This window comes from Delphinus delphis, chromosome 19, assembly GCF_949987515.2.
Source record: "Delphinus delphis chromosome 19, mDelDel1.2, whole genome shotgun sequence".
In the NCBI taxonomy this organism is placed as follows: domain Eukaryota; kingdom Metazoa; phylum Chordata; class Mammalia; order Artiodactyla; family Delphinidae; genus Delphinus; species Delphinus delphis.
Genome location: NC_082701.1, coordinates 14,015,838 through 14,040,554, shown reverse-complemented (window position 1 = coordinate 14,040,554; position 24,717 = coordinate 14,015,838). Strand labels below are relative to the sequence as shown.

Genomic DNA, 24,717 nt, shown 5'->3' with positions numbered 1-24,717 from the left:
TACGCCACCCATCTCCACTGTCATAATCCTTAGAGCACAGGTCCCCAACCTTTTTGGCACCAGGGCTTCATGGAAGACAATTTTTCCATGCACGGGGGTGGGGGGGGGGGTGATGGTTCAGGCGGTAATGCGAGCGATGGGGAGCGGCGGATGAAGCTTCACTCCTCGCGCTCACCTCCTGCTGTGCAGGCCGGTTCCTAACAGGCTGCGGACCAGTACCGGACCCCTGCCTTAGAGGACATAAATCACTAACTCTCCCAGGGCAACACCAGCGCTTTTGCTTTCTGAAGTCATCAGAAGCTCCAAATTTCAAAATACCACCAAGGGGCTTCCCTGGTGGCGCAGTGGTTGAGAGTCCGCCTGCCGATGCAGGGGACGCGGGTTCGTGCCCCGGTCTGGGAAGATCCCACGTGCCGCGGAGCGGCTGCGCCCGTGAGCCATGGCCGCTGAGCCTGCGCGTCCGGAGCCTGTGCTCCGCAACGGGGGAGGCCACAACAGTGAGAGGCCCGCGTACCGCAAAACAACAACAACAAAAAAAATCAAAATACCACCTAGGTATTCTCAGATGTTCCACACAAGTTAAATGCAAGAACTATTCTGTTTAAAGTCTAATTTAACTTTTTTGAATTAGAAAATGCTTGATTTCAAGGTGCTGTCAGAACTTTACCAAATGCCTATTCAAAAGATTTTCTACACAATCCTTCTCAATGTACTTGCAAACTATGTCATAAAACCTACAGGCTGAAATAACTCTAAATTTTAACAATAAAAATAAAAGCCTCATTCAACCAAATGCCTTGAATTTAAGCAAAACTAGATGATTTCAATTTTGTATTAACAAATTGTTATACCTATAATAATATCTGTCATGTGAGAACCTTACATACCCATTTAAAATTTCTCTCCATTAAAAGGAAAACATTTCACCTCCAGTGAATAAACTTTTTTAAATATATGGTTTTAGAAAATTAAGCTAGTAACATCAACCAATGTCTTCGCATCAACAGGTATATTACCTACAAAGTACTCAACATATGAATAGATGAATGAATAATTTCTTATACTAGGAATTGAATATTTAGTACTTAAGCCAACATTCTAGTTTACAAAGCTTAATAATCTTCTCCAAATTACCAATAAAGTATATTCCTCTCTGAGCCCTGACAATACAGCTGGATTCAAATCCACCAAACACATTTATTTATGAGCTTGGGGATATCAAACCATCTAGAACATTTTTCCTTCCAAAGCACATACATTTACCTAGAAGTACAGACAATAAAACTAATGAAACAGGTGCTTAGCCTAAACAACTCACTGTCATGCATTGTTCTAGGCAAGCAGACGTATTCTAAAAGTTTAGAACGCAAAATGTATCATCTCTTCTACCATAATCTTGAGAAATAATGTTTCAAAAAGTAAAACATCTAACACGTTAACACCACATCCAATAAAGGAAGGAAAATGCCTGGCAAGCAATATGAAACAGCAGCTCAAAACACACTAACTCTGCTGCTAAAAACATTCCCTGGTCAATGTATCAAAATCTAATTAGACCAATATTTAGTTTCCCAAATCCAAAATATTTAGGAATTATGGCACCCACAGTAGAATTAGCACAACTTCATTTATTACAAGTTCTCACCTACTAACAATCATCTGTCCAACCAATCTCTGATGAGCACCGGCTGTGTGAGACACGCTGTACTAGGAAATGCAGGTGGTATAAGATTAATATAAGCATATATAATCCATAATTTCACATAAAGATAGGACAAGCATACACAAGGTGCACTATGAATGTCATCAGAAAAAACGAAATGTCATGGAAGTACATAAAGATATAAGCATCTTTTTAAAAAAGGAAACCTAACCACAAACTGTAATTTAGCTCAGCATATACATGGCTCTCAACCCTAAATATTATTTTCTAGGCCTTCAAAGAGGAGTTAAAGTTAGCTGAACCACCCTGCCAAAACACCTTAGCTCTGTCTCATCTGAGAAAACTTCCTCCAATAGTGTAATTTACTCTCCACGGGTCTTTCCATTCTGGGCTCTTGGTAGAAAAGACCACATGTGATTTCTTAAAGTAAAAACTATTACTATAAAAGATGTACTAAAATTAAGTTGGCAAGAAATGAAGAATGGTGTGTAGTCCCTTCTACATACAGGACACAAACACTTGACATTTGATTCATTCCCTTCATTCTCCTGCCAGCTCTCCCCACACCCGACCCCAAAGACAGGCAGATATTCTGTCAGGCAAAAGAAATTACCTTTTTCATGTGCTGTTAGGACAATCTAAACAGGTTAACATCTGACTTAATACTCATACTCCTCCAATGAGTATTTAGGTATTTATAAAAAAACAGACACACTTAAATTTAACCACTTCTACTATCCTAGTCTCTTTTAAAAACAAGTGACACATCTTTATCACTTTGTTAAGATCCTATTCTCTCACGAACTTTACTTTTTAAATGCTCTGAAAACTGGATTCTAATTTAGTTAATCCAGATTAACAAAAATATAAAGGAAAAGTCTTGTAGGTTATCGCTATAAATTACGGTTTTTTTCACAATTTAGTAAGCCGCAAGTACGCATTTAATACAAAGCCGCCATTGTGTGTGTGTATGTGTGTGTTTTTTAAATAAACAAAACGTATCTCAGCACCAGCCTAGAGGAACTCTGAGAAAATAGGAGAGGAGTCACCATGGAGAAATTCATTACAGATCAGGGAGGACTATTATCCTCAGAAACAGAATGAAAATAAAAAGTCATTTTGCAATAAATCTCCCTATACTTCTGCTGTGTGACTTGGGAGTTGGTCCAAAAGTTCATCTTCAGCAATTGCGTCTGCATGATCAACTATACGTCTCTGCAACAGGTGACAGGAAACTGCATTTCTCAGGCAAAGGCATCAAATTAGTTAAGACGCATGTTCCTGAGGTCTCTTATTTTATTTTGCATTTTACCGAAATGATTTTGAATCAGATGAAATACTAAATTTGTTTTGGTTTCCTTTGGTTTTTCTGCTTTGCTTTTTAATCGGCCATTTACCCGCAACTGTTGCACGCGCCCATTAGCACTCAAGAATAAAAAACAAACACACAGGACCAGATAAGGCTCCCCTACTAACCCAACTGGTCTATTTCCTTAACACACTTTTAAAACCACACAGCTCGGGGTGTGAAGAGAAGCATGTTTTGTGTGTGTTTGCATGGCACAATCTATCTAAATCCTGAATTCCCTTTTTAGGAACAGATATAGAATAAAAATCTAAAAGAAACCACATTAGAAATGCAAAGAGGTCTGCAAAAACAAGAGGCTTCTTTCATTCCAAAAAACCAAACCAAAACAAGGGGAGAAAAATGAATGCAATGGATGTGTGTGTGCCAAACTTTCAACCCTGCCCGGTGGAGACACTGCACTGGCACAAATTTTTAAGAGGAAAAAGAGGGGGTTGGTGGGGGGAGAGAGAGAGAGCGCGAGTGTGTGGCCTGCGAACTGCAACAATGCAATCTCCATTTTGAACAATGCGCCTCTTTCCTCTAGTAAATCTAGTTTTTTGCCACTTGATGTGCCGTCGCATTTCCCCTCTGTCTGAGGGGGGAGGAGGGGGTGGGGGGAGACCAGAGAGGGAGTGAGCGAGGGGAGAAGGGGGAGGAGGTGGGGAAGGAGTCTGCAGCAACTGGGCTGGGTGGGTACCTGGAGTGCTGCTATAGGTGCTATGGCTCCTGAAGCTGCTTTCCGTGCAATAACTGGCGTCGTCGTCGTCGTCGTCTTCCATCTCCTCCGGATAATCGGAGTCATCGTCGTCCTCTTCCATCTCATCCTCCTCGTCGTCCTCGGAATCCTGGGTCTCCTCAGCCTCGCCGTCCTCCTCCTCCTCCTCCTCGGAGACCATGTCCTCCTCCTCCTCTTCCTCCTCACTCTCGTGGTCATCGTACACCACTTTGTTGACGGCCCTCCGGGCCGGGGTGGTCCGGGCCAGGTGGCCGCCGCCGCCCCCGCCCCCCGTCCTGCCGCCCCCGCCTCCTCGCCCCCCCCGGCCCGGGGCGCTGGTGCTAGGGGGGGCCGGCGGCGGCGGCGGCTTCCTCCGGCTACTGCTGCCCCCCCTGGGCGAGCTCAGCCGCGTCTTGGGCGCCACCTCAGCCTGGGCGGCGGCCCACCTGCCCCGGCTGCTGCCGCGGTGCCGCGAGCGGAGCCCCCCGATGGGTCCGGACGTAGGCGGCGGCGGCGGCGGCGGGGCCGGGGCGCAGCGCTCCGCAGCGGGAGCCGCGGGCTGCTTGGGCGGCCTGCCCCGCCGGCCCCTCATGTCGGAGACGAGGCGGGGGGAGAAGGGAAAGCGGAGGGGGGAGGGGCGGGCGGAGGGGTGGCGGTGGGGGGCGCCGGGGCCGGGTGGGGAGGCCCGCGGGGCCGGGCGGGAGGGGCCCGGCCGGCGGAAGCGGGTGGAGGGAGAAGGCTCAATCCGAATTGCTGGGGCCCCACTCCGGATCGCCTTCAGCCGCCATCTTGTTTCTTCCCTCTCGCTCGGTGACTGGGGGAACCGACAGCGGCCGCAGGCCCGGAGCGCGGTCACGTGAGCTGCGCCGCCGACGAGCCTGGGACGGAGCGAGGCCTCACGGCGGCCGCTAGGGGGAGCGCGGCAACGCCGGGTCGGGGGCGGGGAGCCCCGGGCCCCCTCCGCTCGGCGTGGCTGGACTGCACCCGCTGGCGGCTCTGAGGAGAGGGTCGCTCCCTCGCGAAGTGCCCCGGGCCGAAGGCCTCAGGAGCCGGCTGCCGAGCCTGAACTCACAGAGCCTCCTGCCCGCATCTCCCCTTCCCCGGCTCCAAGACGAGGGCAGGGAAGCCCCCAAATTCGTCTCCCTCCTGCCTCCTTGGGGAAACTGATGCTGAAAGAGCCAGAGAGGGTGTCGGGCAGGGGGGGAGACTCCAGCGACCGAGGGGGCAGGGCAGCGCCAGCAACGGAGGGAAATTACCTGAGGGCGGGGAGACGAGCCCCCAGAAATGTGAAACTCCGAAGGCTGGGCTCTAGAGAGTCCTGAAATTGATCCCAGTGACAACTACTCGGGGGCTGTGCCAGAAGCCACGCCCAAAGCTGCCAGAACCCGAGCGAGGGTCGCTCTGAGACTCTTCGGATAAAATTCCCACCCAAAAAGCCTTCGATAAACTTCAGAGTGCAACTGCATTCCAGTCTCCTCCACCTTTTCCAGGGTCCCAGCTAGAAACTTGACCACCTCTGAAAGAACTTTTTTATTTGCTGTGGAAAGGGTAACTTCCCACCTCATACCTACTTTAAAATGTTGTATGTTTGTGTTATCGGGAAATAATTTTAATCTCCTTACCTGACAAGTAACCAAGTCTCGGCTAAACCCAGGGAACGAATCATAATGATGAAATTTTAGGCATCCCCAGACCAACGCAGGGAGACTCAACTCGCAGTGGTCTGGGGCTAAGAGCAAGGTTTTATAAACATATTAATATTTATTGAAGCACGTGACCACCAAAAAGTTATTTAAGGAAAAATAGTTAACAGGATTCTGCCCACCAAGTGGCTTATTATAATGGAGTTAGAAGGATAGAACGCGTATGTGAAATGAAAATGAACGTACAAGCATTAACTGCCAAATTCATTTATTCAATATAGTTCCATTGAGCAGCAAGCGTGGCAAACTTACATGCCTTCAGGGACCAGGTGACTAGTGAAAGTAAATCAAGTGAGCAAGGTGAGGACTTTGGCGGATGGAAATGCCTGTTTTGTTTAAAGAGCGCAACTTTGGGAATGTGGGCCTAAAATGGCCAGACCTTCGAATTTTTCAAGAGAAGGTGAAAATGTGCATTTCACATGAAATCTCTTGATTTTTAAATGTTGGCAACTGTCAGTTTAAAAAAAAAAACACTTCAGATTGATCAAAATGAATGCAGTTCAGATATAGCTGAGAATCTACAAGTGTGCAACCTGTATCCTGCACTATATAAAGTACAACCCTATGTACTTAAATAGAAAGATATTAAAAATGGTGACAGCCTTCAGAGTTTACAATCTCATGACGGAAGAAACCTACTTTAAAATAGGTTCTCGGGACTTCCCTGGTGGTGCAGTGGTTAAGAATCTGCCTGCCAATGCAGGGGACACCGGTTTGATCCCTGGCCCGGGAAGATCCCACATGCCACGGAGCAGCTAAGCCCGTGCGCCACAACTACTGAGCCTGCCCTCTAGGGTCCGCGAGTCACAAATCCTGAGCCCGCGCGCCTAGAGCCCGTGCTCTACAACAAGAGAAGCCACCGTAATGAGAAGCCCGCGCACCGCAACGAAGAGTAGACCCCGCTCGCAGCAACTAGAGAAAGCCCACACGCAGCAACGAAGACCCAGTGCAGCCAAAAAATATAAAATAAATTAAAAATAAACAAATAAAATAGGTTCTCATTAGGTATTATAAGTGATCTAGAGATGATTTAAAGTATATGGGAGAATGTGTGTAGGTTATGTGCAAATACTATGCCATTTTATATAAGGGACTTGAGCAAGCTTGGATTTTGGTATCTGGGGGTGGGAGGGTATAGGAAGAGCTGTCCTGGACCAATTCCCCAAGGATACCCAGGGACCATTGTAAATAGAATCCAAGCTCTCAAGCTCTTGTCTTCCAGCTGGCTCAGTAGGCGTGAATTCCCTGGGTCATTCCACTATTCCTTAAAGCCAGCTGCTTCTGGTTGTCGGGGTCCACAACACAGGGCTAGTGAATCTGATAGGACAGCCAGTTTCTTTACTTATTTCACTGTAAAGTTAGTTCCTTGGTCAGATGCTGTTATGGACTAAATGTTTCTGTTGCTACAAAATTCGTAAGATGAAATCCTCCCCCCAATGTGATGTATTAGGAGATGGGGCCTTTGAGAGTTAATTAGGATTAGGTGAGATCATGAGGGTAGAGCCCGCATGAATGAGATACGTGCCTTTATAAGATTATGAGAGAGACTCAGCTGCTTCCCATCTCTGCTCTCTGGGTGAGGATATAATAAGTCGGCAGTCTGCAACCCGGAAGAGGGCTCTCACTAGAACCCAACCACACTGGCATCCTGATCTCAGACTTCCAGCTTGTGAGAAATAAATTTCTGTTGTTTATAAGCCCCACAGGCTATGGTAATTTGTGATAACAGCCTGAACTAAGACATACACCATGATGTATAAGATACCATGATGGTGAATAAGGTATTTGGTAAACCCATTTAGAATAAGGATGGTAAAGGCGTGGCTGGTAGGAAAGGAAATCCAAATTCAGTATAAACCTCCTCCCAATGAAGTTGACTCACTTAACCACCATGACAGAAATAATACATGATAATGATTCCTTCTAAAACGGGCATTCTGCAGTGGCAACAGATTAGCCTTGCTGAGGAGAATCCTGTGAGGAGCTCATGACCCCAGTGAGCAGGCACTGGGTTGACTAGGAAAAGGGCTTCACCCACCTGTCCAGTCATCTTGTTCACTAATTTTTTTTTTTTTTTTTTGCGGTACACGGGCCTCTCACTGTTGTGGCCTCTCCCGTTGTGGAGCATAGGCTCCGGAAGTGCAGGCTCAGCGGCCATGGCTCACGGGCCCAGCCACTCCACAGCATGTGGGATCTTCCCGGACCGGGTCACGAACCCACGTCCCCTGCATCGGCAGGCGGACTCTGCGCCACCAGGGAAGCCCTTGTTCACTAATTTATTAAAGCTTCTTTAGCAGTGGGGACTTTTTTTTTTTTTTTTTATGTTTGCCTGCGTCAGGTCTTCATTGTGGCATGCAGGGTCTTCGTTGCAGTGTGCAGGCTTCCCTCTAGTTGTGGCCTTTGTGCTCAGTAGTCGTGGTGCACGGGCTCAGTTGCCCCGCGGCATGTGGGATCTTAATTCCCCGACCAGGGATTGAGCCTGCATCCCCTGCATTGGAAAGCAGATTCTTAACCACTGGGCCACCAGGGAAGTCCCAGCAGTGGGGACATTTTGATAAATATTCATATAGGATACAAGTACTCTCACTTTCTAGGTCTATTCTGAGGTTCATCTACAGCTACATCCTCTCTCCCAAACCTCCTTGTCACCAGCCTAAGTCCTTACCCAGCTGGCCCATGAATTGGTGTAGAGTCTTTCTCAAGGCAAAGAGAACCACAAAAGTACAACTCAAAGCTCTGCCCACTGGGAAGACTTCCTTTTGCCACTTCCAAGACCATTTTCAAGACCATCTCCAAGTGTAGCTAGAACACCTTAGCAGTCCACTGCCAGCTGATACCATCTGTTAAACCAAGCTCAAATGTCTTCCTTAGTCACCTAGTCACAGGAGTTTTCCATGAGACCAAGGTGTGAATTGAGGGAGGAGTGGCAGCAAAATGGAAATAAACATACAGGCATACCTCATTTTATCATGCTTCACTTTACTGCGCTTTGCAGATACTGTGTTTTTTTACAAATTGGAGGCCAACGTGGCAAGCAGCTGGCTGTCAGCTCCCATAAAGTGGAGTATTCCTTCAATGTGAGAGGGAATGTAGGTTGGGTGAGATACGACAGAGAGGGAAGTGAACATGAGTTGACTTGGATGTGGGTAACTTGGAGAATGATGTATCACAGACCTACAGGTAAGACTCAGAAAGTCAGCACAGGAGCTGGTTTAGGAAGGAAGTGATTAGCTCTGTGACCTTAGATGAGTCACCCTGATTGGGCCCCAGTTTCCTCATAAATAAGTTAAGGTGCTGGGTTAGATCTGTACTTTCCAACTGTTTCACATTATAGCATCCAATGAAAACTAGAGGAGCTTATTGAATGTGATAAAATGTTTTCTTTATAGAATATGATTATAATAAAAATTAAATATATAGCATTAGAGAAGATATTAAATTGTGAATTTGTTAACACTTTTCAAAAAGTCATTTTTATTACATGAGAAACTTGAACTTGAATCCTAGTACCTAATTTTATATTCTCAGCTTTGTGTTTTAAATAGCTCGTTCCTGACTGAGACTCTTGAACAGTGATCTCTTTAAATGACAAGAAACTGTATAGCAGTAGGTGACCCAAAGAAATTTAAACCATCTTTGATAACCGTTCAAACATTTACAACAGTAGAAATTATATTTAAGTTATATTTAAGGCTCTTCCTCTTCTTTCATTGACAAATGTGCTTATAAAATTTCTTGTGGATTTTTGATCCAATCAGACTTGATCATAGCTAGTATTTCAAAACAATGATTGAAGCCCTAGTTTACAGAACACAGACACTATTAGAATAGTCAGTTCACAGTTTAGACATCTTTGTGGCACATCTGCCACAAACAGACAAAATTATCCAACGTCAAAGTTTGTGAAGATGGAGTTTCTGAGCTGCCTGCACAGAACCCCCGCCACACATATGCACTCATTCACAACTTCCTGCCCACTGGTTGCTCCTTGCATTCCTTGGGCACCTGGGACACAAACTCCTCCAGCATCTCTACGTAGGCAACGATGTGCCGTGCATCTGGCTGCCAGTGGTGGCCTCTTGCTCACTCTCAGACCCCGCCCCCTCTCTGAAGGTCATCAGAGGATGAGGCTGTAGTGAACAGAGGTGACTGGTCCAGAGACTCCAGCCACGCTGGGGGCTGGGAGGATGAACATCTCCGCCCGCCCATACCTCATTCACTGTGCACTAGTGCGTGTCATAGCTCCCTGGTTCGGCAGGTCTAGATTAGATCATCTCTATGGTTCCTTCCAATGTGCTTATGATCCTGCGATGCTTCTTATCTAGGTAGGCTGGATTTGGCTTACTGATGGGAAAATGAGGTGGAAATGTCTAGGAGACAGTTTGAAATGTGGACCGAAGCTCTAGCGAGATTAAAACTAGAGGTATGATTTGGGAGCCAGCCTCATTGAGATGAAAGCGGCAGCCACGTGGATAAGTTAAACTACTATGAGCGGAAGGGCAGAGAGAGAAGAGCACCTCATATAGACCTTGGAGAATCATTTACATTTCAGAGATGAAAGAACAGGAAGAGAAGTCTATTCCATGATGTAGAGAATGATCAGGCAGGGAATTCCCTGGCGGTCCAGTGGTTAGGACTCCGCGCTTCCACTGCAGGGGGCACGACTTCGATCCCTGGTGGGGGAACTAAGATCCCACATGGGGAACTAAGATCCCACATGCGCACTGCATGGCCAAAAAAAAAAAAACCAGAGAGAGAGAGAATGATTAGTCAGTATCAACACTAGCTTTGGGGGCCTTCCCTGGTGGCACAGTGGGTAAGAGTCTGCCTGCCAATGCAGGGGACACGGGTTTGAGCCCTGGTCCGGGAAGATCCCACATGCGGCAGAGTAACTAAGCCCGAGAGCGCCACAACTACTGAAGCCTGCGCACCTAGAGCCCGTGCTCCGCAACAAGAGAAGCCACCGCAATGAGAAGCCCACGCACTGCAATGAAGAGTAGCCCCGCTCGCCGCAACTAGAAAAAGCCCACACACAGCAACAAACACCCAATGCAGCCAAAAATAAATAAATAATTTAAAAAAACAAAACAACAACAATAACAAAAACACTGGCTTTGGGGTAAGGCATAACCAAATGGAAAACAAGGGCTGATTGAGGAAACTGTACCCCAGACCTGTGAACCTCTAATCCTACTTTTCCTCTGATCTCTTTGACAACTCCCCTCAGTTTCTTTTGTGGACTCATCTCCCTCCACCTACTGGCTTCAATGTCATCATAGTCACACTTCTGTCCTACTTACACATTGCCTGGACCCTCTCGCCCACACCCATGACTTCTGTTGCCACCCAATGAGCTCATGTTTCCCAAACGAGCATCTCTTGTCCAGACCTGTGCTCTGATCACCTGTTTCTCAAGCAATCATTTGATTAGTTTTCTCACTTCCCTGGTACCAGAAGTAAAAGCCCTCTGAATTTAAACACAAATATTCTGCTCACCCATCAGTCCTTATTTAGGGAGGAACACAGCCTGGCTCCAGCTGAGAAAACAAACACCATCTGGGGACCTAAATTGTTTGCATCTTTGGAAGTATTCCGTGCAGTGAAATAGGGTCACCAACTTAACCTGATCTGCCAAGGACTTTCCCAGTTTTAGCCTGAGTCTTGCATCCCTCTTGGTTCCAGGTGAACCCGGTGGTTGGTCACCTTCCACGGAGGTGTCCACTGTGAAGTACTAGCAAGGGCAAAGTTCTGGAAAGAGTGGCTGTGTCTATAAGTACAGCCATTTTATGAATATTGGGGTGGCAGGGGAAAGCAGATATGCTCTAGCTATTCCCTAGGGCACCCAGAACATTTGCAAAAGTCTGCAGGAGCAGGTGGGGGCAATGAAGCAGAGAAATTTGGGTACAAGGTAAATATGGCCTCATTTAAACCCACAGGCTGGAGAGGCCCGGGGACTTTTGGAATATAATTACATAGCCAAGATGACACCACACACACAGTTTTGTCTAGGGCTTTTGTATCTGTAATTCTACAATACAGACTTACAATTTAATGGCTGCATAATACTCCAGGAGGATTTTGAGTTTGTTTCAATGTTTTTCCTATTACAAATAACACTTCATGAATATCTTTGTGCTAAAAGGTTTTTTCTGTATTAAAATGTTTTTCAGTAGTAATTTACAATTATCATTGATGGCACATATACATTTTAAGATATTATCTCATTTAATCCTCTATATTAAAGCACCACTCTGGAGCAGGTATTATCTTCCTTAGATAGAAACTGGAGCCCCGAGGCCATGTCATTTGCCCATAAGCTGGAGCATGATGGAGCCAGGACTCGAAACCAGCACCACTATACACCTTTTAAAATATGCTGATGAATTTTGATTAGTTCAGGGCCGCATTGTCACTTGCCTGGGTTTGCTCTACTGATCCTCCCTGAGCCTTGCATATGCATCTCTTTATTTCTGGTTATATGTGTTGCCCAATTCATCACATGTATTTATCTTTTGCATTTCTCCCACTGTGTTGTATTTGCTTGTTTACACATCTGTTCCACCTGCAGGTGGGGAGAGCCCACCGAGGGTAGAAATGCATCTTATTCATCTCCTCCCAACATACCTAGCAGAATGGAGTGGAGACAAGCGGTTTGCTGTTGCATGTGCAAAAGGAGAACCAATTGGTAACTTAAGAGTGAAGGATTATGGGACTTCCCTGGCGGTCCAGTGGTTAAGACTTCGCCTTCCAATGCAGGGGGTGTGAGTTTGATCCCTGGTCTGGGAGCTAAGATCTCACATGCTTTGCAGCCAAAAAACCAAAACATAAAACAGAAGCAATATTGTAACAAATTCAATGAAGACTTTAAAAATGGTCTGCATTAAAAAGAAAAAAATTCTTAAAAAAATAAAGAGCAAAGGATTATTACAGGATTGAAGGGACTGGAACAACTTGATGGGTGAGGCCTGATGGTCTTGTATGTGCCGAGAGAAAGTGACATCATCAGGGACCAGTGGGGAGGGGAGGAAGGTCTTGATCCAGGCAGACAAGCTATTCTGGACTGTGGGAATGGAGGAAGCAAATTTAGGGCGGTGGGAATGTCCATGGATGCCTTCACTTACTCACTCACTGGACCCAGCATGTTTGGGCAACAGTAAGAAGCCTAAATGGGGATTTCCCTGGCTGTCCAGTGGTTAAGACTCTGTGCTTCCACTGCAAGGGGCATGGGTTTGATCCCTGGTCGGGTAACTAAGATCCCACATGCCACGCAGTATGGCAAAAAAAAAAAAAGACTAAATGTGTTGGGGCAACTCTGTAATCCGGGGCAGGTTTCTTGACCTCTATTTTGTCATATGTAAAACGGGGATGATGACCACTGTACCCATCTCATAGGGTTGTTACGCATATTAAATAAAAGAATGCACACGAGGAGCCCAGTACAGTGCCTGAAACTCAGCAAACGCTGAATAAAGTTAGGGATAATAGGGGCTTCCCTGGTGGTGCAGTGGTTAAGAATCCGCCTGCCAATGCAGGGAACACAGGTTCGAGACCTGGTCCGGGAAGATCCCACATGCCACGGAGCAACTAAGCCCGTGCATCACAACTACTGAGCCTGCTCTCTAGAGCCCACGAGCCATAACTACTGAGCCCGTACGCCACAACTACTGAAGCCCACGTGCCTAGAGCCCATGCTCCCAACAAGAGAAGCCACCACAATGAGAAGCCTGTGCACCACAATGAAGAGTAGCCCCGCTCACTACAACCAGAGAGAGATAAGCCCGTGTGCAGCAAAGAAGACCCAATGCAGCCAAAAATAAAATAAATAAAATAAAATAAATAAATTTATTTTTAAAAAGTTAGGGATAATAATAATTATTATGATTCTATAATTATTATTTTATTAATAGGAGAACACTGAGAAGTGTGTGTACAGTGACATGGAATTGTCCAATGTTAATACTCAGGAATCAGGTCTGGATTCAGCCCTGGGGCTACCACATAATAGCATGATTTGCATAATTCTATAACCTCTCTAAGTCCTAGTTTTCCCAGCTGTTAAAAATAAAGAATAGTACTTATTGCTTAGGATTGTTTTAAGGACTAACTGAAACAAATTCACATAAAGCATTTAACACAGAGCCTGGTAACGTGGGAAGTTCTCAAAAAGTTTGTGTTTTGATTATTATCTTTTAAGTTAAATCTCTTAACTTAAGAGATTTAAATGGAGGTTAAATCTGGAGGTTAAATCTCTACCATCCCATCGTCTCCCTGGGAAGAACACTGCAGTTCACAACAGCCCTGAGCCCTTCTCTGACTTACCCTTAAACTCTGTTAGCTAAGTGAATAATTTATTTGCAGTGACAGCACCTTAGATATGTTTTGTCCTTTACATTTGATGCACTTCTTTTGTAAAATAATTATTTTACTAGTTATACAAGAAAAGAATTAATATATTCTCCTGATTTAAACAATTAAAATATTATAAATTCAAACCTAAGCCAAAATGAGATCCACTAGGATGGCTGTAATTTTTTTAAAAAGGAAAATAACAAGTGTTGGTGGATGTGGAGAAATTAGAACCCTTATATGTTGTTGGTGAGAGTGTAAAATGGGGCAGCACTGTGGAAAATACGTTGGCAGCTCCTCAAAAGGTTAAACATGAGTTGCCATATGACCCAGCAATGCTACTCCTAGGTATACAGCCAAGAGAATTGAAAACATGTTCATGCAAAAACTTGTACACAGATGTTTATAGTAGCATCATTCGTAATTGCCAAAAAGTGAAAACCCAATGTCCATCAACTGATGAATGGATATATCCATACAGTGGAACATTATTCAATCTTTTATTTATTTATTGGCCGCACCCCGCAGCATGTGGGATCTTAATTCCCCAACCAGGGATCCAATCTGGGCTCCCTGCAGTGAAAGCATGGAGTATTAACCGCTGGACGGCCAGGGAAGTCCCCTATTCAATCTTTTAAAGGAAGGAAATTCTGACATATGCTTCGACAAGGTTGAACCTTGAAGACGTGCCAAGTGAAATAAGCCAGACACAAAAGGATAAATACTATACAATTCCACTTATATGAGGTCCCTAGAATAGTTAAATTCATAGAGACAGAAAGCAGGATGTAGTGGCCAGGGCCTGTGAGAGGAGGGAAATGGGGAGTTACTGTTTAATGGGTACAGAGTTTCAGTTTGGGATGTTGATAAAGTTCTGGAGAGGGATAGGGATGATGACTGCACAACAGTGTGAATGTACTTAATGCCACTGAACTAGACAGTTTAAAATGGTTAAAATGGTAAATGGATTTTATGCTTATTTTTCCACAATTAAAAAAATATGGGTAGAGCAGAAACTAACACACCATTGTGGAGCAATTATACCCCAATAAAGATGTTTATATATATATATATATATATATATATATATATATATATATATATATATATATATATATATATATATATATATATATATATATATATATATATATATATATATATGGCTTCGCTGGTGGCGCAGTGGTTGAGAGTCCGCCTGCCAATGCAGGGGACGCGGGTTCGTGCCCCGGTCCGGGAAGATCCCACATGCCGCGGAGCGGCTGGGCCCGTGAGCCATGGCCGCTGAGCCTGCGCGTCCAGAGCCTGTGTTTCGCAACGGGAGAGGCCACGACACTGAGAGGCCCGCGTACCGCAAACAAAAAAAAAAGATCTAACAAGCTTTATGTCGATCATAGTTAAAAAATTCTTTTTTTATTTTTGGATAATGCAATCACAAAAATGTTACTTGACCAGTAAAAGAAAACGCTTCTGAATAAAAATATATGCCAGCAGGCTTACCTGATGATAAAGATAAAGATGATTGCAGCTGAAAGCTTCATCTGCCAGACAATGGTTTTAGATTTTCTGTGCTCCCTGAAAGCCGGGAAAAATGTATCACTCGGCATCTTGATAAAGAAATCAATTACCTACCTCGTTCTGAATGAAGAGAATGAGAGGATTAAAAAAAGTAATAACAACAAAAACGGCAAGAATAAAACAAACTGGGAAGAGACATACGTTTCAAGCTAGTATTGCATTGCCTGAAAATAGCCTTTATTCGTTCAAATATTCAGGGTGATTTTTTATTCCTTCATTCCTGAGTCCTCCAAACTCATGGGGAACATTTATCCTAGAAGCAGCCAGCCGCCAGCTTTCAACCACGCCCGATGTCATTTTTCTTAGCTTGTCAGGACAGTTACCCAGAGTGGCCTCTGCCTCTCCCTACCACAGGCATCTCATTCAAGAATTCACAGCCCCTGCTGGTCTGGCTGTAGAAAATGAATTTAGTTTGCAGGAGGAAGCTACACATGATCTTTTTTCCTAAACTGGGTTTCCATCGTGATGGAGTTACTTCTTTTGCCCTTCACTTCTCTCTTAACAGCCCTGGCAAATAGGAAGTGAAGGAGGTACAGGTTTTTCAAAGCCCCATTTAGTCTTCCTACCATGTCATTTTCACTGAGCAACACAGGGATGGAATAGTTTTCTTTCCTGATCAATTACAAGCTACCCTCAGTAACTTCAGCCATTTCATTATCTTCTCGCCCTCACAAATGCCGTCTTCTCAGCCAGGAAGCTATAAAGCCAACGTCTTAGGAGGTTTAGAATTTTATTAAACATTTATTTGCTTTACTCAAAAGTGAATGTATGTTAGCTTGATCATAAAACGAATGACCTTTTTTTTTAGGGGAAGGAACGTGGCAAATGAAACATGGGACTCATCTGCCAGCTGATGCTGAGGGGATAATATAAATAAGAGGCTGGGCGTGGGGAAGCTTCCCACACCTTGGCTGGGATAGCGTATCCATGGATTGAGGCTGGAAGGAAAGGATCTGCTGCTCTGGGACCACACACACGCGTGCGTGCGCGCACACACACACACACACACACACACACACACAGTGGATTGACCTCGAGAGCCACCATGGCCAGGCTGAACCTAATTTCAGAGGCTCTGCCCTCAGCCAGGGCTACTGTAGTCTTAAAGCTGTCACTACCCAGGACTGCACCTTGCTTTGCTGACTCTCTACCTTCTATCATGTTTAGAAAACTAGACCCAGATCACAGAGGCACGGAATGAAAGGTAGTCTTGCAGACGTGCCTCAACCTGTTTGTATAGACGGAATCCCCTGGCCAAAGCTGTGGCCCAGAAATGAATGAACAGAGTCCCAAATCTAGCAAGGGGCCTCAGACCTCCTGCAGCTCGGTCTTCTACCTGATCCCTCCACTAGGGGACCTGGGGCTCAACATCACTGAGGGGGGCTAGCCAGGAGGCAGGGCATGGGGTGACAAAAGTATTACTGGCTCCTTCATCTAGCCCCACTTGCATTACTTTCCTTAAAGAGGTCAGATGTATCTTTGCCCTGTAAACCCTCGGAGTGCATTTTGATCAGAAGAATGTTTAAGTTGTGTCATGGAAGGATTCGTGGTAAGGCTAGATTCGAAACGGTTTACCAAGAAACTGGGGTATAGTACTTAAAATCTGGATCACTCTGGATTTGAGGGAATGGGAGTTAGAAACAGATTTCAATATAAGTCTTGAGAAGCTGGAAGACACGGCAGTGCTCTTAGGCTTGGGCAATGCTCCCGCTCTCTCCAGGGGCTGATGAAAAGGTCCAGCCAAGCCTTCTGGGGCATCGTCTTCCACAGGTGACATCCTAATCCTTCTGCCAGACCTGGCTAAGCCTTGGTCCAGCAGTTCCAGATCAACGACAGGCACGCCACCTCCAGGCCAATCCCCAGAACTGTAATTTTGTGAGCTAGACTGACATTCTGGGTCTCGTTCATTCTGGGCAGTGTATCCTTGAGACGCAGGGCAAAGAATCCAGTCTTCTGGGATGGGGACACCCTCCCCTATGCAATTCTGGAATATCGGGTTTCTTGGGGCTCAAGAATCTGGGTGGTCCATCCCCTACTTTGCCAACCTGTTTCCCCTGAGTGACCTCAAAAAGAAATGGGATTCCTCTGGTACCAGCCTCGCTCTGTGTTTTGTGTCAGGGATAAACAACTCTTTCTTTTTAACTTGACCTTGGCCTCCCCCAAATCAGCCCGGCCTGACATCCTCAAAGCCAGCCCTTCCGGCCTGTCTCAAGAAGTCCCCAGCCTAAGTGACTTCCTCCCCTGCGACTCCATGTCAAGAAACCTAAGATGGCTAAAGTTGACCTTGTGGGGAAGACAGACTTGCTAGGGAACAAGGTGGCCTTCAAGAAGGGGTGTCCTTCACCTGACAGCCAGGCGTGCCTGTGACACACTCAGCTCATCTCATGCCTCATCACAGTCTTCAAAGACTGGGATTCTCACATTTGCCAGCTGAGCAAAACTGTTTAGCAGATATCCTGTCACAAAAGCTGGGGATGGCAGGGAAGTCCCACCTCCAAAGCCCCATGGCCTGAGAACTTTGCAGCCATGCTAGGTTTGTTGCTGCTGGTCTAAACAACTCTGCAAGACTATCATCCAGTTAGCTGAAATCCAAGCTTCCCCAAAGGTAAGGTAAGGAATGCACAGGATCCTCTTCCACCTGAAGCATCAATGCCTGGGCAGCTGGAACCTGCACAGCAGTGCAGGGATAAGATAAGACACTACTTGGCATGTCACTAACGATCGATCATTCAAAACCCTTAAAAGAACTTTTGGTGGCCCTGCGGCCACCAAACTGTCCCTAAAATCCATGAGTCCTTGAATCACAGGTACTCTGGCTAAGAATAGACCGCAATGGTCCTAAGGGCTCATATACCCTCTCCAGGCCCTCATGATGCCCACAGGCATCACATCATTATGGTTGGGGAAGGGATACCCTGACTAAGCGGGTGACTCTACCCTCTATACTGGACCTTTCTTCTGGGTTCCTGATGGAATACATCAAACTATAGAGAACTCTCTCTGCTCCCTGCCCACCAGGAAACATGGCTTCACCACCCACCTTAACTGTAAAATCTGCTAACAGTTCAGCACATTCCCATGTCCAAAATACACTGACACACACTTACCATGGCTTCCATTTCTTTTTTTTGTTTTTTTTGCGGTACGCGGGCCTCTCACTGTTGTGGCCTCTCCCGTTGCGGATCACAGGCTCCGGACGCGCAGGCTCAGCGGCCATGGCTCACGGGCCTAGCCGCTCCGTGGTATGTAGGATCTTCCCGGACCAGGGCACAAACCCGTGTCCCCTGCATTGGCAGGCGGACTCTAAACCACTGCACCACCAGGGAAGTCCAGCTTCCATTTCTTGAATGTTCTAAATCACCAACCACCTTACCAGCAAATGGTTAGGACCTCAAGGGCTTGCACCTAGGGGTGTACATCAGAGTCACCGGAAGAGCTTTTAAAAAACAGAATTCCTGCCATAAATAGATATTTATGAGGTCATTTGATTTTCAACAAAAGTATCAAAGAAATCCTGTGGGGAAAGGAAAATGTTTCCAACAAAGGTTGCTGGAAAACTGGATACCCATACCAGGTGAAAAAACAAATGAACCCTGACCCCTTACCTGGCACCATACACAAAAATTAATTCAAGAAGAACCCTAGACTTAAATATGAAAGCTGAAACTATAAAGCTTCTAGAAGGAAACAGGAGAATATCTTCATCACTTGGGTGTAGACTAAGGTTTCTTAGGACACAGAAAGCAATAACCATAAAAGAAACATTGATACATTAGACATCAAAATTTAAAACTTTTGCTCATTAAAAGACATCATTAAGAAAAGGAATAGATGAGGCACAGACTGAGTGAAAATATTCTTTTCTTTTATAATTTTTTAAAATAAATTTTATTTTTTGGCTGCATTGGGTCTTTGTTGCAGTGCGTGGGCTTCTCACTGCGGTGGCTTCTCTTGTTGCGGAGCACGGGCCTTGTTGCGGAGCACGGGCTCTAGAGTGCAGGCTCAGTAGTTGTGGCGCACGGGCTTAGTTGCTCTGCGTCATGTGGGATCTTCTCCGGACCAGGGCTTGAACCCATATCCCCTGCATTGGCAGGCGGACTCTTACCCACTGTGCCACCAGGGAAGTCCCAAGTATTCTCAAAATATATATTTCACAAAGGAGAGATATCCTGGACATAAAAAGAACTCTTAAAACTCAATAATAAAAGCAATTCAATCTTTAAAATAGGCAAAGGATTTAAAAAGGCATTCCACAAGGGAAAACATATGAATGGCCAATATATACATGAAAAAGTGCTCTCCAGCATTTAGTCATCTGAGAAATGCAAGCTAAAATCACAATGAGATACTTCTATACTCCCACCGAAATGGCTAAAATTCAAGACTGAAAATAGCAAATGTTGAAGAGGGTAGTAGAGTAACCAGAGCTCCCGTGTATTTTTGGTGGGAGTTAAACATAGCACAACAACATTGGGAAAATGTGTGACAGTTCCCCATAAAATTAAACATACACCCTACCTTATAACCCAGCAAACCTATTCCTATGTATTTACCCAAGAGAAATAAAAACACGTGACCACACGCAGACTCACAGTTGTACAAAAACGTTTATGGAAGCTTTAATTGTAATAGCCCCAAACTGAAAATAGTTCAAGTGTCCAGGAGAATGGCTTAAAAAAAAACCCTGGTATTTCATACAATGGATTACTATTTACAGTAAAAAGGGACAACTACTGATACATGTAACAACATAAACAAATCCCCAAAACATTACGTTAAGTAAAGGAAGCCAGACACAAAAGAAGATATACCATTTCACTCTATTTTTGTAAAGTTCTAGAACAGGTAAATCTATGGTGGAAAAGAAATCACAATAGATTGTTACGTCTGGGGAGGTGGAGGAGGGATTGAATGGAAAAGAGTACGGGGTGATATTCTGCATCTCCAGAGGGGTTTGGGTTATACGGATGCATGCATTTGTTAAATACATCAAAGGGTATATTTAATATCCGTGCATTCCCTTGTATATAAGTCTGACCTAAACAAAAAAAATTTTTTTTTGGCTGCGTTGTGTCTTCGTTGCTGCACACAGGGCTTTCTCTAGATGCGTTGAGCGGGGGCTATTCTTCGTTGCGGTGCATAGGCTTCTCATCGCAGTGGCTTCTCTTGTTGGGGAGCACAGGCTCTAGGCGTGCAGGCTTCAGTAGTTGCAGCACATGGGCTCTAGGGGGCTTCAGTAGTTGTGGTGCACGGGCTTAGTTGCTCCGTGCGGTATGTGGGATCTTCCCGGACCAGGGCTCGAACCCTTGTCCCCTGAACTGGCAGGCGGATTCTTAACCACTGTGCCACAAGGGAAGTCCTCTAAACAAAATTTAAAACTCATAAACAAACACATGATATGTATGATGAAGTATACTGATGTTTGTAACTTACTTTGACATGCATAAAAATTAAGACGGGTTGAGCTTCCCCGGTGGCGCAGTGGTTGAGAGTCCGCCTGCCGATGCAGGGGACGCGGGTTCGTGCCCCGGTCTGGGAAGGTCCCACATGCCGCGGAGCGGCTGGGCCCGTGAGCCATGGCCGCTGAGCCTGCGCGTCCGGAGTCTGTGCTCCGCGACGGGAGAGGCCACAGCAGTGAGAGGTCCACGTATCGCAAAAATAAATAAATAAATAAATAAGATGGGTTGATGGATGACTAGACAGGTGGGAAATGGATAGATGTATGATCAAACAGTAAAATATAAATTATAGAATCTTATCTTGGGTATATTGGTAATTATTGCACAATTTTTTTCAGTTTTTTTGGGGGGTGGTAGGAACGCTAAGCTGTATTGGTGATTTTTGTTTCTTAAGTGGTAAATATACATGGATGTTTGTTCGACTTTTGTCATATTTTTATTCTCAAAATAGTCCATAATAAATTAATTAATTAACAAACACATAAATAAGAGTTACCAGGTGATTCTGACACCCACTCCTGGGTGGGAAAAAACCCACTGTTGGGCTCTGAGAGCTCAGAGATCTCCTTGTGCAGCATGCTGAGGAGCTACATGACGCTTATCCTGGGGGGAAAGAGATGAGTTTCCTATTGCTGCTGCAACACCACAAATTTAATGGTTTAAAACAACACAAATTGGGCTTCCCTGGTGGCGCAGTGGTTAAGAATGCCTGCCAATGCAGGGGACACGGGTTCGAGCCCTGGTCTGGGAAGACCCCACATGCCACAGAGCAACTAAGCCCGTACGCCACAACTACTGAGTCTGTGCTCTAGAGCCCGTGAGCCACAACTACTGAAGCCCGTGTGCCTAGAGCCCGTGCTCCACAACAAGAGAAACCACCGCAATGAGAAGCCCGCGCACCGCGACGAAGAGTAGCCCCCACTTGCTGCAACTAGAGAAAGCCCATGCGCAGCAACGAAGACCCAACGCAGCCAAAAATAAATAAATAAATAATTTTTTTAAAAAAACAACACAAATTTACTGGGAATTCCCTGGTGGTCCAGTGGTTAGGACTCCACGCTTTCACTGCCCTGGTCGGGAAACTAAGATCCCAGCACAAGCTGCGTGGCCAAACCAAACCAAACCACAACACAAATTATTTATTTATTTGTTTGTTTGTTTGTTTGTTTGCAGTACGTGGGCCTCTCACTGTTGCGGCCTCTCCTGTTGCGGAGCACAGGCTCCGGACGCGCAGGCTCAGCGGCCATGGCTCACGGGCCCAACCACTCTGAGGCATGTGGGATCTTCCCGGACCGGGGCACGAACCCGTGTCCCCTGCATCGGCAGGCGGACTCTCAACCACTGCGCCACCAGGGAAGCCCCAACACAAATTATTATCTTATAGTCCTGGAGATCAGAGGTTGGAAATGGGTCTCAAGGTGCTGGCAGAACTGTGTTCCCTCTGGAGGCTCTAGAGGAGAATCCATTTCCTTGTCTTTTCCAGCTTTTAGAGGCCAGCTTCTGCATTCCTGGGCTCACAGCCACTTCCTCTATCTTCAAGGTCATCAGCATAGCATCTTAAATTTCTCTCCCTGACTCTGACTTTTCTGCCCACCTTTTCCACATTTAAAGGACCCTTGTGATTCCACGGAGCCCACCCAGATAACCCAGTATAATTTCTCTTGTTTTAAGGTTACCTCTTTAGCAACCTTAATTCCATTTGCAACCTTAATACCCCCTTGCCATGTAACAAACATATTTACAGGACATGGACATCTTTGGGGAGTCATTATTCTGCCTACCACAGGGCTCTGCCCACCTGATTCCTGCCATATACGTGCCACCTGGCCTTGAAGATGGAAATGCCACTTCTTGCAGAGCCGTGGCATTGCTCTCCATCCATGCAGATCCATTCTGTCCTCAACTACTCTCTTCTACCCCAGACCACCCTCCATACCCACACTAGCAGTCCAGACAAGTCAAGAGGGGCAAGTGTGACATGTGGTGCAGGAAATACTGACCCCCAACTGCCTCAGGACCAGCTCCAACGTTTGGTGCTAACGAAAGGGTATGAGCTGGCAGAAGGATTATGGCCCCCATCTCCCCTTCAAGCACTGCTCTGGAAAGACTAAGACATTCTGCTGGGTGAGTGAAGGGATGCCCTGCCCTGCCCTATCAAGGGGACTTAGAAGACTGGGCAAGCCCAGCCACCCCCAAAAGTCAGCCCTAAACACCATCTGACAGCACGGCACCCCTGATGCCCTCAGGATGCTTGCTTCCCCTCCTTCCCCAGTTTGATCCTCATCTGCTCAAACTTTTCTCTCCTCTCTCTGGTTCTGAACCTTGATCCCATGTCCCTTCTGGAGGCTCTTCCCATGAATGTAAGCCCCAGGGCTCCTGTACAATTTCTGGCTCAGCCTCCTCCTTCAGATTCAGGGAGGACTCCCTGATTTAGACCCCTGGTTCTGAGGATTCAATTCCTCCATTCAGCTGCCAGGGGAGTCTGAGCCGCAGCACCCTTGCAAGGAATAAGGAGAGAACTCAATCCTTTTGTTCTTGGCATTTGTTTAACATTATTTCCTATAACGGTTCCATGTATCAATGGGATCCAGTATACTGACAGACCACATTTTGCTTTGTTGCTTCCAGGTTTTTAGCCCTGGGGACATGGTCAATCTGATGCTATTATAAATAGCTCCGCAGGGAATTCCCTGGTGGTCCAGTGGTTAGGACTCGGTACTTTCACTGCCAGGGTCTGGGTTCAATCCCTAGTTGGGGAACTAAGATCTCGCAAGTCGCGTGGCCAAAAAAAAAAAAAAAAAAGCTCTGCAATAAACATTTTCTTTTTCCAAAATTACTTTAGTTTCCTCTTGGATTATTTCCTTGGGATGAATCCTCAAACTTGAGATAATTGGGTTGAGGTGTTCATCTATTCCTTTTTTGTCTGACACGCATCCCTTTCCATTGGGAACACCCTCGCCTCCACTTTATGGTTCTTATGTGCTTTTAAGTAGAAGTCCCCACCTGTCCTGTCTCAGGGGTGGGCGTTTGAGCCAACTTGTTCATAGTAGATTGGTAACAAGAAGCCACACATTTCAGTGGTTTAACACAGTCTGAGTTTTTTTCTTGGTGATATCATAGCTTGATGAGGGTTTTGGAAGGCAGAGGGGGTGGAACATGGGAGGCTCTTCTATAAGCAGAAATTCAGAAATACAAGTGCCTTCCTTTTAGTGTCTTCAATGTTCTGTAGGGCTTCTTTGGAGCCCTTGGTTAGCCCTGTGCATGCATCCACCATTGATGAGCAGGGGAAGGGGGTACATTTTAGGAGTTAACTCATAAGTTGTATGTCTCTCTTCAGCCACACTTCATTGGCTAGAATTGGTACATGCTTCCTGTAGTTATGAGGGCACCTGGGAAATGTAGTCTCCTCCTGTGTCTGGGAAGAAACAAACCAGTCTGGTCACCACATAGATTGTCTTTGCCAATTAGAGTACCCCATATCTGAACATGAGGCTTCTCAGTGATGGGCATAGGACCTAGGCAGATCTATCAGAGTCCTTCTGGGGAACTGTTGTGGATTCTGAGAGTCCATCTAAGGACTAGAGTTATGCAGCTCTTGTTAGCATGGCACTGGCAGGGCTTCTTCCCCAGCAGAGCGAGGGAGGAAGGCTGCCAGAGAACAAAGCCAGAGTCAGGGATTGCTGAGGAGCTCAGACCCCTGGGGTCCTGCTTTGAGCTCCTGGATCCAGAATCAGCTCGTTTGGATAAACTCCTTTTGTTTGAGCCAGTCTGTATTGGATTTCCGTCACTTGCAACCAAAGGAGTCCTGACCAATAATGCATAGGCCAAGGGATAAAAAGATTTACTAGTGTTTGAAACATTTTTCTAGATTACTCTCTAAAATAACTTAGACATCGTGTAAGGCA

General features: G+C 45.7%; 1 protein-coding gene across 8 annotated transcripts in view; it reads right to left on the bottom strand.

Moving 5' to 3' along the window:
* BPTF (bromodomain PHD finger transcription factor) overlaps window positions 1-4,625 on the bottom strand; it is a 140,725-nt gene extending 136,100 nt beyond the window's left edge. For all 8 annotated transcript variants that reach the window (XM_059996866.1, XM_059996874.1, XM_059996873.1 and 5 more), the window contains exon 1: window positions 3,709-4,625. In XM_059996866.1, the coding sequence (XP_059852849.1) occupies window positions 3,709-4,318 (610 nt within the window). In that variant the 5' untranslated portion in view covers window positions 4,319-4,625. The remainder of the gene's footprint in view (window positions 1-3,708) is intronic.
* Window positions 4,626-24,717: the final 20,092 nt, after the last annotated feature.